We start from the raw sequence: 12,919 nt of genomic DNA, 5'->3' as shown, positions 1-12,919 counted from the left end.
TATTTTTTTATCTAATGTAATCTTTTTTTCTACTTCAGCATTTAATCTAAAACCTTTACAACAGCTAACTAGTTTTTCTGTATCTAGTTTCATAGAATAATCTTTTGGACCAGCAGATATAAATTGTTTTATATGATTAGCGTTATGTTTTGAAACAATTTCATCTGTTAAATCTCCTAATTTATTTCCCATCATACTTTCTATCTTTTTACAAGCTTCAGAACCATCATCATTATAAATTCAAGAATCTGTATCCATGTATAAAACTCTTTCTTGAAGGATATCCAATAGTTCGTATAATTTTAATCTAGCATGTGCTGTTGTAAACAAAGCTATATAAACATTTACACTTGGATTAGGTTTAGAGTATTCTTCTTTATTTTTATATTCTGTTAAAACAATATCTTCATCTAATATCATAGTACTTATATCTTTATATTTTTCATTAAATACTATTTTAGTTATATGTTCTAAAGTTAAACAATATTCTTTTTGTGTAAAATTATCTCTCATACCAAAATGTCCCCATAAATTATTTAAACATATTTTAGCTATAAATCTTAATCCTGAATTGTACTTAACTTTGTCAATATCTAGATCATAAGCAGTATTATCTATAATGTATTGTATTTTTGTTTTACATTCTTTATCGTTTTTACAATCATTTTTACAATATTTAGGATCACATTTACATCCTGAATCTTCTTGTTTATATTTCATAAACGTATCTACATAAAGTTTAAATATATCTGTAGATGTTTTTTCAAAATGTTCTAGTTCATATATTTTTTGTAATTCATAACCTTTTTCTATTGCTTTATCTATTTCTATTGTAGACCATGTACCTACTATAACTCTTTCCTCATCAGAATGTATACATTTTTCATTTTTAATATTTTTACATTCTTTACATCTTTTTATTTCATGTATTTTATCATGTTTATTTAAAGTAGGATCATCTATGTGTTTACATTTAAAAGATATTTTATTCATACATGTTCTACATAATCCAAAAAGTAATTTATGTGTATTATCACTAGTTGATTGTTTATAAGGTAAAACAGGGTGATACAATCCTTTAGGTGGTAATATTTTACATTTCATTATTCCGAAATAATTATTTTTTATATAATCATCTACAGAAATATCTGTATATGTAATAGGATGTCCTATAGGATATTTACAATATTTATTTACTGATGGATACAGAGAACAAAAATCTACATATCTACCTTTTAAATCAGAAAGATTATTGTATAATTGAATAGTTTCTGTTCTTCCTCCATAAAATGCATCTCTTTTATCAATAGGTTTTAAATGTGGATCAACTTCAGAATATTTTTGTTGATCAAACTCACATTCCCATATTGTATGAATTTTTACATTTGGTTTTAGATAATCTTCAATAGTTTTAAGTCTTTCTTTAGTTTGGTCATATAACTCTTTCATAGTTTTTTTATTTCTATCTTTTTTACATATTTCTTCAGGACTATAACATTTTGTACATCCATGCCAATAACATCCAAAAAATTCATAAACATTACGCATTTTATTTTCTCTATCATAATAATAACCATCGACTTTATAACATTTATTATTAATGAATAATTTCTTTTCACCTCCTCTTTTAGCATGTTGAATCATTATATTATATTCTAAAGAAATATACTCTAACCATTGTATTGATTTTTGTGAATGTACTTCTTTAATTGTCATCTTTTTGTGAATTCCAATTGTTTCATTTGTCAACATTAATGTTTTAAATATTTTTGTACAACATTGAGCAATTGTAATATATTGAAATGGATCGATACAATTATTGGTTATATTTAAAAATAATTTTCTATATAAGGTACAACCTTTGGCAAGAATTAAAACATCCAATAGACAATAATAAAATATTTCTTTATAGAATTTAAATTCTTTTTCTTTAACTTTATTATACCATTCATCAAATAATTCTTTATTTTTAATTGTCATAGTATTATAACCAAAATATTCTTTATCAGGATAAATTCCCTCATATTTTTGATTCTCTGTTGTATTAAAATAATGTGGAAAATAACCTTTGTTACCCACAAATCCAAATGTTTTTGGGAAAGCAGCTAATCCACATAATGTAAAATTTATAGAATCTATGAATATTAAATTTATTCCTTTAATAAATATAGCTGTTAATTTTAGTCCAGAAGAAATTATGTTATGTTCAATTTTATTTTTTACAATGTATCCTAAAATCGGTTGCATATCATAACCTTTTCCATAATGTGAAATAAAAGTGTAGTCTTTAAATTTATCTCTTATGAAATATTTACAAAAGTTGTCTATTACAGAATTTGTTTCATATTTAATTTTTTCTACATCACTAAAACAATCATCTATGTCTAATTCTAACAAGTTTAAATTATCAATATTGAAATCACATTTAAATACTTTTACATAGTTATTTTTAAAACAATAAATATTTTCTAAATCGTAAGCTATACAAAAATTCATTATATGTATTCCTGTTTCTTGATTTGCTTCAAAATCAAAATATATATATTTATTATTTTTTACTTGTTTTGGTACTGATGGTTTCATATAACATAAGTGTTCTTCATTACTTTCCGTGTATTTTTCATAACATATTAAACATATTTTTTCACCACATTTGTGATTTTTACCTGTATATGTTTTGTTACATTTATCACAAATATGTTGTTTTCTGATAGTTGTTACTGTATTATCTTTGCATGTATGTTGTTCAGTATAACCAATTAAACATACTTTACAAAACTTACGTTTAGCTAAAAATCCTGTTATATTTGTTATAGTGTCAAAGTGTTCATCATGATAATATAAATATATTTGTTCATTATATTCTTCATTACCATCATATACAATATATTCTGTACTATTTGATGTAAAAACAATTATCCTCTTATTAAGATAATTTTCAAAAGCTTTTAAATCATCTAAATCATTTCCTTCTTTTTTTATTTCTACTCCTGATTGTTCATGTAAATCTTCAGCAACTCTTTTTTGTAATGGTCTACCCTCTTTAATGTGTTTTAATTGTGAGTTTGTAAAATTTTCTAACAACTTGTTTGAAGCTAAAGAAGTTACAATTGCCCTTGATAAACATATTGTATCATCATTTTTTATTTTGATAATACTTCTTTTATTTATGACATCTAATATTTTTAAAGCTTTACCTTTTCCTCTTTTATTGGGTATAATAGTAACTTCAAAAATAACTTCTTCTAAATTTAATTCTTCAGCACTATTTAATAATCTTTCCATTTGATCCATGAATAACTTTTTAACTGTATTATATGTTCTTATAGGCCAGCTTTTATGTTTAGTAATTATGATTTCATGAATAGGTACTATTTTAATTCTTCCATTAGGGTAATCTTTTATGGAATAGTCTACCATGTGATCAAAAGCATTTGTAAATGTTTCTTGTTTTTCATCCTTTAGACTAATTTTATAATTAAATACATAAATACTTGCTTTATGTTTATATTCTTTTGTCAAAACAAGTTTATATGAATCTCCTCGCTTGGATAAAATTTTATCCTTTTTTGCCTCCATTTTTTAAGAAAACAATTTTGGTTATATTTAAAATGGTGCTTCCAAATCTAACAAATAAATTAGCAGATGAACTACATCATAGAGTTATAAAATCTTTTCCTAAAAGACGTGTTTATGTTAATTCAATAGATCAAACATGGGCAGTTGATTTGATAGATATACAACAATATTCAAAACAAAATAAACACTATAAATATTTATTAGCAGTTATAGATATTTTTAGTAAATATGGTTGGTTGATTCCATTGAAAAATAAAACAGGAGTAGCAGTAAGTGAAGCATTTAAAACATTATTTAAAGAAAGAAAACCAATATATATTTGGTCAGATAAAGGATCTGAATTTTATAATCGACAAGTAAAAGAATTGTTAAAAGATAATAACATAAAGTTATATTCAACTGAGAATGAAGAAAAATCCAGTGTAGTGGAACGCTGGATAGGAACAATGAAACAACATATGTATAAATACTTTACTGCTAATGAAACTTTTAAATATTATGATATACTAGATAAATTAGTTAAAAATTATAATAATACAGTACATTCTTCAATTAAAATGACACCTGTTCAAGCAAGTAAATTAAAAAATGAATTAACAGTGTATAAGAATTTATATCCAGAAAAGGAAGAGAAAATTAAAAAACCTAAATTCGAAGCAGGTACTAGAGTAAGAATAACAAAAAAAAAGGTAAATTTGAAAAGGGTTATACTACTCGTTGGAGAAAAGAAATATTTGTAATTGAAAAAGTTTTAAATACAATTCCTTTTACTTATAAAATAATTGATTTAAAAGGCGAAGAAATAACAGGTGCTTTCTATGAACAAGAATTACTTTTGACTAAGTTTTAGATCTCTAGGTAGATTTAAAATCCATTGAATAAATCCATTAAATCTTAAATGTCTGTTTTGTATAGCAAACAGTAATTACTGGTTTGAATAGTTGAAACGTTGTGAATTTGATATTTAAATCTAACTACAGTCAATTGTAATATAAAATATATTAATAAAAGAACAAATTCAATAAGCGTCAGTAAAAGTTTAATAGTTGTAAACAAAATTCTCAGGTAAAATTTACAATAACCTGTAGTTAAGTAAGTATTTACTGCATCTAAGGAGTTGTTTACTGCATCTAAGGAGTTGTTTACTTCAACTAAGTAAGTGTTCATTGTAACTAAGGAGATGTTTACTGTATCCAAGCAAACTGTTTATATTTAATTCAATAGGATATGACTTCTAAATAAACTAAATCGATCATTGTAAATATTTACAGGTAACAAAGTGCGGTTTTTAATTAAATTTGCCATTTAATATTGCTACAGTAACTTCAAAATGGAATCTGAATTGAGAAGATGTTATTTAGTTAAAGTGTCGGATGAATTAGAAAAACTTGAAACATTATTAGTGAAACGTAATAATACGATAAATTTACAAGATATGGAGATAAACGGCATAAAAAAGGACATTGAATATTTAACCGAGAGAATAAATAAAACTAAGGAAGATTTTGGTGACAGAAACAAGAGACGGATTTGGCTTCGATTAACAAGACAAAAAGTTAGTGCAAAGACTAAGCTTAAAAAATTCATAACAAAAAGAACCTGTGAGAATGAAGAAAAGACTATATTGGAAATAAAGAGAAGTGATTTAATTTCTGAACAGAATAGGATAACAGAACTTGTTCGTCAAGACAGTAATTCCTAGTAATTAACTTCTTTAAATCTTCCATCTTCAAAATTAATTTGTGCATCTTGTATAACAAACAGATAAACATTTATTAATTTATTTGCTCCTGCTGTTTTAGTTATTTGGATAGTAATACCTTCAGAAGCATTTTCAATTCTTCTACCGGAACCGTGTAATGAGTTGTCATCTGTTGAACGTAAATCTAACCATAATGCATAATTAGTTGTAAGATATTTTTCTAATGTTGTATAGGATAAATTTAAATCCTTTAAAACTTCTTCTGTTGTTTTATTTCTTTTTGAATTTAAAGCAAAGAATTTATTTATTTCATCCCATTGTTGATATGCTTTCATTCCTTGACTGTATAGTTGATTTGGAACACCTTCTATTGTCATTTCTACTTTTGTTATGTTAGGATTATAATAAGTTTCGGTACTTGTTCTTTCAGGATCTTCGAACAACATTAGAATTCCTTTCATACTTCTAGCTGGAACATTTAAATTTATATTCCACAATGTATCAGATTTGTTTTTGGTTATTTTTCTATGTCTTAGTATTCTATCGTACAAAATAACCATCTTACCATTAACTTGTTGTCTTATCTGTCTTGCTAATTCTGCATCAGTAACCATATCAAATTCTAAACAAATGTTTTTGATTGTATAACTTGCAGATGTATCTGTTGATTTAATAACATTGCTATAATTATTAAATGTAAGTTCATATTCAAGTCTATCACCAAGACCTGCTTGATAAAAAGGCATATGAGTTTCTAATAGTTCAAAATCAAGTGGGATACAAAATCTTGCACCATATGCAGTTGCAATTGCTTCATCGCCTGTGTCTGATGCTTTATCATCCGCGCCAACTCTGTGTTTTAACATGTTTGTTTCACCAATTCCTTGGTATGCCATATTTAAACGTTCAGATGTAGATTTCCATAAATCAACATAACAATGATAAATATCACTATCATCAATTGACATAATTTCATTTCCACTTATACGAATTGTTGTTTTTTTAACTATTGTTCTTCCTATGTTTTGATATATAGTTGCATTGTCGTCTGTAGATGTGAGTTCTATTTCAAATGCCAATCTGGTTGTTCCAGGAACAATAACATCATTATTGCTTAGATTGGGGAATCTCACTAATAGCTGTTGATTTTGATCAATAGTTGAAGGATTATTTGTTATTGATACACTTTGACGAATACCTTTCACACCACGGGGTTCTCTTATTTTTCTGTAAGGATTTAATTTGTTTCCGTATGCCGACATTTTTAAGGATTAAATTTGTTATAAAAATAATTCAATTATCACTGATACTAGAGTATTGATACATGTATAATTATTAGTCATACTAATAAAACTTATTAAATCTCCAGCCTTAACTTCAAAAGGTGTATAAAAGTTATTAAAACCGTGTGTGACACCATTATCCAAACTCATTTTGTAACTAGTTGACTTATCATTAACAATCATCTTAATGGCTATAATATCTGTGCTTGTTCTTAAACTTACTAAACTAATACCCAATATTTGTCCTGGAAAGTTCATTACATAATAACCACCACCAACACCAAAATTAAACTTTTTATTTCCATGTATTGGACCATCAATTCCAGCATATATACTTATTATTTTTCTGTCTGGTTTATTTTTTATATTACCAACTATATTTTCAACATTTAAAACTCTGATGCTTAGGGCAGCGACACTCCGATGTAAATTTTTATCCTTAGTATCCATTGTTTGAAGCTCACTCTTCATATTTAATATTTCTTTTTCTACGTTTTTTTTTTTTTGACACCAAGTATGCTCATTTTATTAAATAAATTATATAACTTCTAAAACACAATTAATTGGTAAATGATTAATTATCTTGTTATTATTTTCATCTCTTATTTCTAATTTCAATTCTGTTATAACATCATTTACTAAACACTTATATTCCGGATGCTCAAATCTCGCTGTTATAACTTCACCAAACTCTTTATTCTCGACTGGAATAACAGCCAATAATGTACTTGGCTTACCATCAAGATAATTATGAGAAGTGCTAACTTGTTCCAAATGGATATATAATGATTTATGGATAGCAAAATCCACAAATTTGTTTCCATAATGTAATTCATTAGGTTCGAATTTACGTTTATTATTAAATCCTAACATATTTCCCAAACCCTTACTTATCTTTAACTCAGTAGTAGTGTTTAATGAAGCGATACCATTTGCTTCATTTACGGATAATACAATATTTTCTTTTTGAAATTCATCCACTATTTGTTGAAAACTATAATAACCATTCATAATCCTTTTCTGTTCCTCTCCGGTTTTTGTTATAAACCCATGATAAACATTATACCAACCTATACTGTATCTTATAAATTTCAAACCAATACGTTTATTTCCATTTCTGTTATTTATGTATTGTTCTAAGTTTATTGTATTATCAATATTTGAAATAGTATGAAACATTTTTAATATAAAAAAATGATAACAAAAGAATTTAAATATAATCCTAATGTTTCATGTAATCCAGGTATTAAATATTCTGAAAAAGATCATCAATTAAAAACAAATCTTGTAAATCAAACGATATTTGTAAATCAAAAAGAGAACTTTAAAACATCTTTTCCTGATTTATTTCAAAACTATCAAAACCCATCAATACACACTAACGAACCATGGAATACATGGATTCATTCTTCATTTGATTGGTGGCAATGCCAATTAAATTTTGCAGTTTGGTGTGCAAGTACAGGATGTGGGATTTCTTATAATGATCATATACAAAATACTTCAAATCTTACAAAGTCTTTTTATATGTTTCATTTATATTATTGCATTGCCAGAATTTTAAAAGAACTTAAATCACCTTTACCAACAGATTCTTCTTTCTGTTATTACAAGAACCCATATGACAAAGCTGCATATCAGAAATTATGTGATGAATTTAATATTTCTCCAAATACAGATTGGAGACAAAAACTAGAATCATCATGTCAAGGATTAGGAAGTTTTGAGCAATATTATAAACCAAGTGGTAAATATAGACAAAATCATAAAAAGGATGGTCCATTCTTTAATATTCATGATACAATTTATCATGAAAAAGATATAAGTATGGCTTGGACAACATTTATTTTAGATAAATCAGAAGGTTTTACACGAGCAGGTATTGAACGTATTAATGAAAGTATTAAAATTTACGTATGGGCTTTGTTGGGTGCTCAATCTCAAACAAAAACAGAAATTTTAAAAGTAGGAACAGGATTTGATGCACAAAAACAATTCTTAGCAAATGTACAAGATGTTATTAATAGTCCTATTGATTTACCCACTCAGATATCAAATTATCAAAATGTTTTAAAATACGCAAGAAGTAAAGTTGATTATGCTTATGGACTTGGTTTATATATGTCTCCCAGTGATATGGTTTTGCAAATTGGAACTATTGTTGGTTATAATAATAAAATTATAATTGCAACAGAAAATCAAACACTTGGGTTTAATGATGATTTAAATAATAAAAATTTTGATCATGTTGATTTTAAGCCAAAAGAACCTGTAAAACCACAAGAACCTATAAAACCTGAAAAGCCTAAAGAACCAAAAATAGATCCAATAAAAAAAATTGAACATGAAGATCATGAAGATAATAAACAAGCAATAATATTTGTAAGTATTGTAATAGGATTTACAGCACTTTATTTTTTCAAATAATCTCTAGCAGCAGTAAACAATAAACTAACAACTAAAATAAGCAATGCCCATAAGTTGTTTGCAAACCAATTTACTACGTCTTTTGTTGCAGACAATAACCAAGAAACAATAGAACCTATAATACCTGGTAATGCAGCTGCTAATTTTCCTGCAAGAAAAGATAATAATTTTCCAAGATTTTTTAATTGTTTTTTTATCCAGTCTTGTACACCACCACCTTTTGATGGAGGAGAAGGAGAAGGAGAAGTAGTTCCACCAGTAAATGTTTCAACAATAACACCAATAATCATTCCAAAAGCAGTTAAAACACTAACTATTGTTATTCCTTGTTCTCTGAATAATGTTCTTATTCTTTTACCTAATGTTCTGTCTTCGTTTAAAATTTTATGTATTGTTTGTTTAAATCTATCTAATTGACTACGTAGTTTTTCTCTATTAATATTAATTGTTTCTATTCTTGCACTTCTCTCAGATTCCAACTCTCTCATTCGACTACTTATTCTTTTTATTTGAAATTTTAAATTGTCTTCTTTAGCTTGTTCTAATTTGGCATTTTCTTTTGCTAAGTCTTTATTTGTTTCATTCAGTTTTGCTAAATTATTTGCAAGCTCATCTTCAAATATTGTAAATGCTTTTATTACACTATCCATATCTCTTTTTGTCATTTTTGTTTGTGTTTCTTCATTTATTAAAGATGTTCCTTGTTCAATAAATGAAGTTTCTATTTCTTTAACATATGTTTCTGCATTACTTGCTGTTTCTAATAATTTTTGTCCTTCTTCTTGTGTAGATATTTCTTGTAATGGAATTACTATATTATCGAGTTTATTTAACATTCTCTTAAACCCTGCTCTACCTTCTTTTAAATAATCAGATATTTTATAATCATCTACATCTAAAACATCTCTGACAAAATTAACACCGTATTCTTTTTGAAGAGTACTAAATTTATAAAACTTTAATACTCCTTTTTTAAAATATGTTAATGCAATATCATTACCTTTTTCATCTTTTACATATAATATTTGGTTTCCTTTATAATCTTCTCTAACTAAAAAACCTATTTCACTACGTGTTGTTTCACCATTTTTTTTATAAAATTGTTTAATCATTTTTTTTATAATTTCTTTTTTACGAATTTTAGCATCATTTTCTGATAAATCTCTTGATTTTTCAAATTCCTTATTTATATTATTTTGAAACTCTTCATCATCTTGAAAAGACGTTTCTTCTTCTTCATAATCATCATCATAATCATTATTTTTAAACACAGGATTATCAAACTCATAACCTCCTTCAGCCATTTTATTCATCTAAAATATTAGATAATAAACAATAAAAAGAACCTGTTAAAAACAACTTAAGATAAAAATAATTAAATTTTTTATTTAACATTATTTTTACATTTTTTACTAATTTTTCTTTTGTTTCTTCATCCATTTATTTAATAAAAAATTGATTCATAGTTTGGTGGATTTCCGTTATCAACTAAAATTATTTTATTAAAGAAAATCAAAGATTTTCCATTTTTTTTTTTAATTCGTTTTTTACTCTATTTTCTGTTTCCTCAATTAGTTTTTTTCTTTCATCATCTGGTAAACTTTTTAAAATTACTTTTTTTTTTTTTTTTTTTCATCTCATTAAATTTTTCTAATTCATCTAAAATAAGTTTAAATTCATCTGCACTTATCTGTCCGTCAGTTAAAGATTTTGATATTAAATCTTTTATGCTGTTTAACTTGCATTCTGTCATTGTTTTAATTTCATAATGTTTTTTTGATTTTGTTGTCAACTTTCTTCTAATTAATTTAACTAGACCTCCTAAACTTCCACATACAACAGCTGTAATTTGTATGGGAAGTAAGATAGGAAAAGCTATTCCTATACCAGCTAAAACAACAGATGTCGAAATTAAACTTGTATCAACACCATCAGTAACATTAACTCCGCGTTTATATTTTTTGTATAGTGATTTACGTTTATCTCTCTCATTTATTAATGTTTTTTCTATTTCTGTTATTTTTTGTAGTCTATAATTTTGTCCATCTTCTATAGGTAATTCTGGATATAAATCAGGAGCTGTAGGTTGTTTCATTTTTAAAAGTAAAAATTGATTTTTTTTTTTCTCTTAAATCCCACAGAATTTTTTCTCTGCCTGTTCTCCCGGTTTTTTTAATTTTTGTTTTTGGAATTTTTTTGTTGTTTTTGGGTGTTTTTAATAACTTTTTTTTTTATAAAAAAGTTATTAAAAAAAAATTTTTTTTTGGGAGTAAGAAAATTTGGTGTTTTTTGGGGTGTTTTTTTTGCTTTTTTTTTTATGAAAATTTAGGGCTCTTTTACTTGAAATGAGGGTAATTTTTTGGGGGTCAATTTTTTTTTTTTTTGGAGGGGGGGTATAGGTGTGTGATATTGTGTGATACTCTGAAACTCATTTAGCCTAAGTTTGGCTGAAATTGATACAGCAGTTTCAAAGGAGAAGATTTTTTAAAGTAAGTCAACATGATGAACAAATTGTGAAAAAAAGTGGTCAATTGACAATTTTGGTCAATTTGACTTAATTGAAGATCTTACTTTGCTGAACATTATTGCTGTTTACAGTTTATCTCTATCTATAATAATATTCAAGATAATAACCAAAAACAGCAAAATTTCCTTAAAATTACCAATTCAGGGGCAGCAACCCAACAACAGGTTGTCTGATTCATCTCAAAATTTCAGGGCAGATAGATCTTGACCTGATAAACAATATTACCCCGTCAGATTTGCTCTAAATGCTTTGGTTTTTGAGTTATAAGCCAAAAACTGCATTTGACCCCTATGTTCTATTTTTAGCAATGGCGACCATGTTTGTTGATAGATCATAACTTCGGATACAATTTACAAACTAGATACCCTAAGGAACATTCAGTTAAAGTTTGGAAGTATTTGGCCCTGTAGTTTCAGAGGAGAAGATTTTTGTAAAAGATTACTAAGATTTACGAAAAATGGTTAAAAATTGACTATAAAGGGCAATAACTCCTAAAAGGGTCAACTGACCATTTCCGTCATTTGACTTATTTGTAAATCTTACTTTGCTGAACATTATTCCTGTTTACAGTTTATCTCTATCTATAATAATATTCAAGATAATAACCAAAAACAGCAAAATTTCCTTAAAATTACCAATTCAGGGGCAGCAACCCAACAACAGGTTGTCTGATTCATCTGAAAATTTCAGGGCAGATAGATCTTGACCTGATAAACAATATTACCCCGTCAGATTTGCTCTAAATGCTTTGGTTTTTGAGTTATAAGCCACAAACTGCATTTGACCCCTATGTTCTATTTTTAGCAATGGCGACCATGTTTGTTGATAGATCAAAACTTCGGATACAATTTATAAATTAGATACCCTAAGGAACATTCAGTTAAAGTTTGAAAGTATTTGGCCCAGTAGTTTCAGAGGAGAAGATTCTTGAAATAGTTTACGACGACAGACGACGGACGACAGACGACGGACGCCAAGTGATGGCATAAGCTCATTTGTCCCTTCGGGACAGGTGAGCTAAAAAGGGTTAAAATTATCATAAAAATGTAAAAACGATTTTATAAAGCGGTTCAATTTTACTTCTTTTACAATTGTCAATACATATTAGGAAAATGTCTTGATCAAATGACATATTTAAGGTAACATCATATACAATTTAAAAAAAAAGTTGTAAAATTAACAGTAGTTGCAATATTAACAGTAAAATGTGTAAAATTTATCAATATAGGTTACATCTGAATGAATATCCAAAAAGAAGTAAAATTTATTAAAAAATGTTGAACTTTTTAAATAAAGCAGTGGCTGGTTCAATTTTACTTCTAATACAATTGTCAGTACATATGAGAAAATTATCATGATCAAATGACCGATTTAAAATAACATCAAATATTATTATCAAAA

At 26.4% G+C, this 12,919-nt stretch overlaps 1 protein-coding gene across 1 annotated transcript; it reads right to left on the bottom strand.

The window, feature by feature from the left end:
• Positions 1–240: 240 nt before the first annotated feature.
• On the bottom strand, positions 241–3,579 carry LOC139495399 (uncharacterized). The gene has a single exon (XM_071283701.1). It carries the CDS (start codon positions 3,577–3,579, stop codon positions 241–243), a length of 3,339 nt encoding a protein of 1,112 aa, XP_071139802.1.
• Positions 3,580–12,919: the final 9,340 nt, after the last annotated feature.

The sequence above is a fragment of the Mytilus edulis genome, chromosome 11 (assembly GCF_963676685.1).
Source record: "Mytilus edulis chromosome 11, xbMytEdul2.2, whole genome shotgun sequence".
Taxonomy (NCBI): Eukaryota; Metazoa; Mollusca; class Bivalvia; order Mytilida; family Mytilidae; genus Mytilus; species Mytilus edulis.
This window is presented reverse-complemented; position numbering and strand designations above follow the sequence as displayed.

Bases quoted from the DNA above. Each gene is read 5' to 3' on its own strand.
- LOC139495399 (XM_071283701.1), bottom strand. From the start codon at position 3,579: ATGGAGGCAAAAAAGGATAAAATTTTATCCAAGCGAGGAGATTCATAT.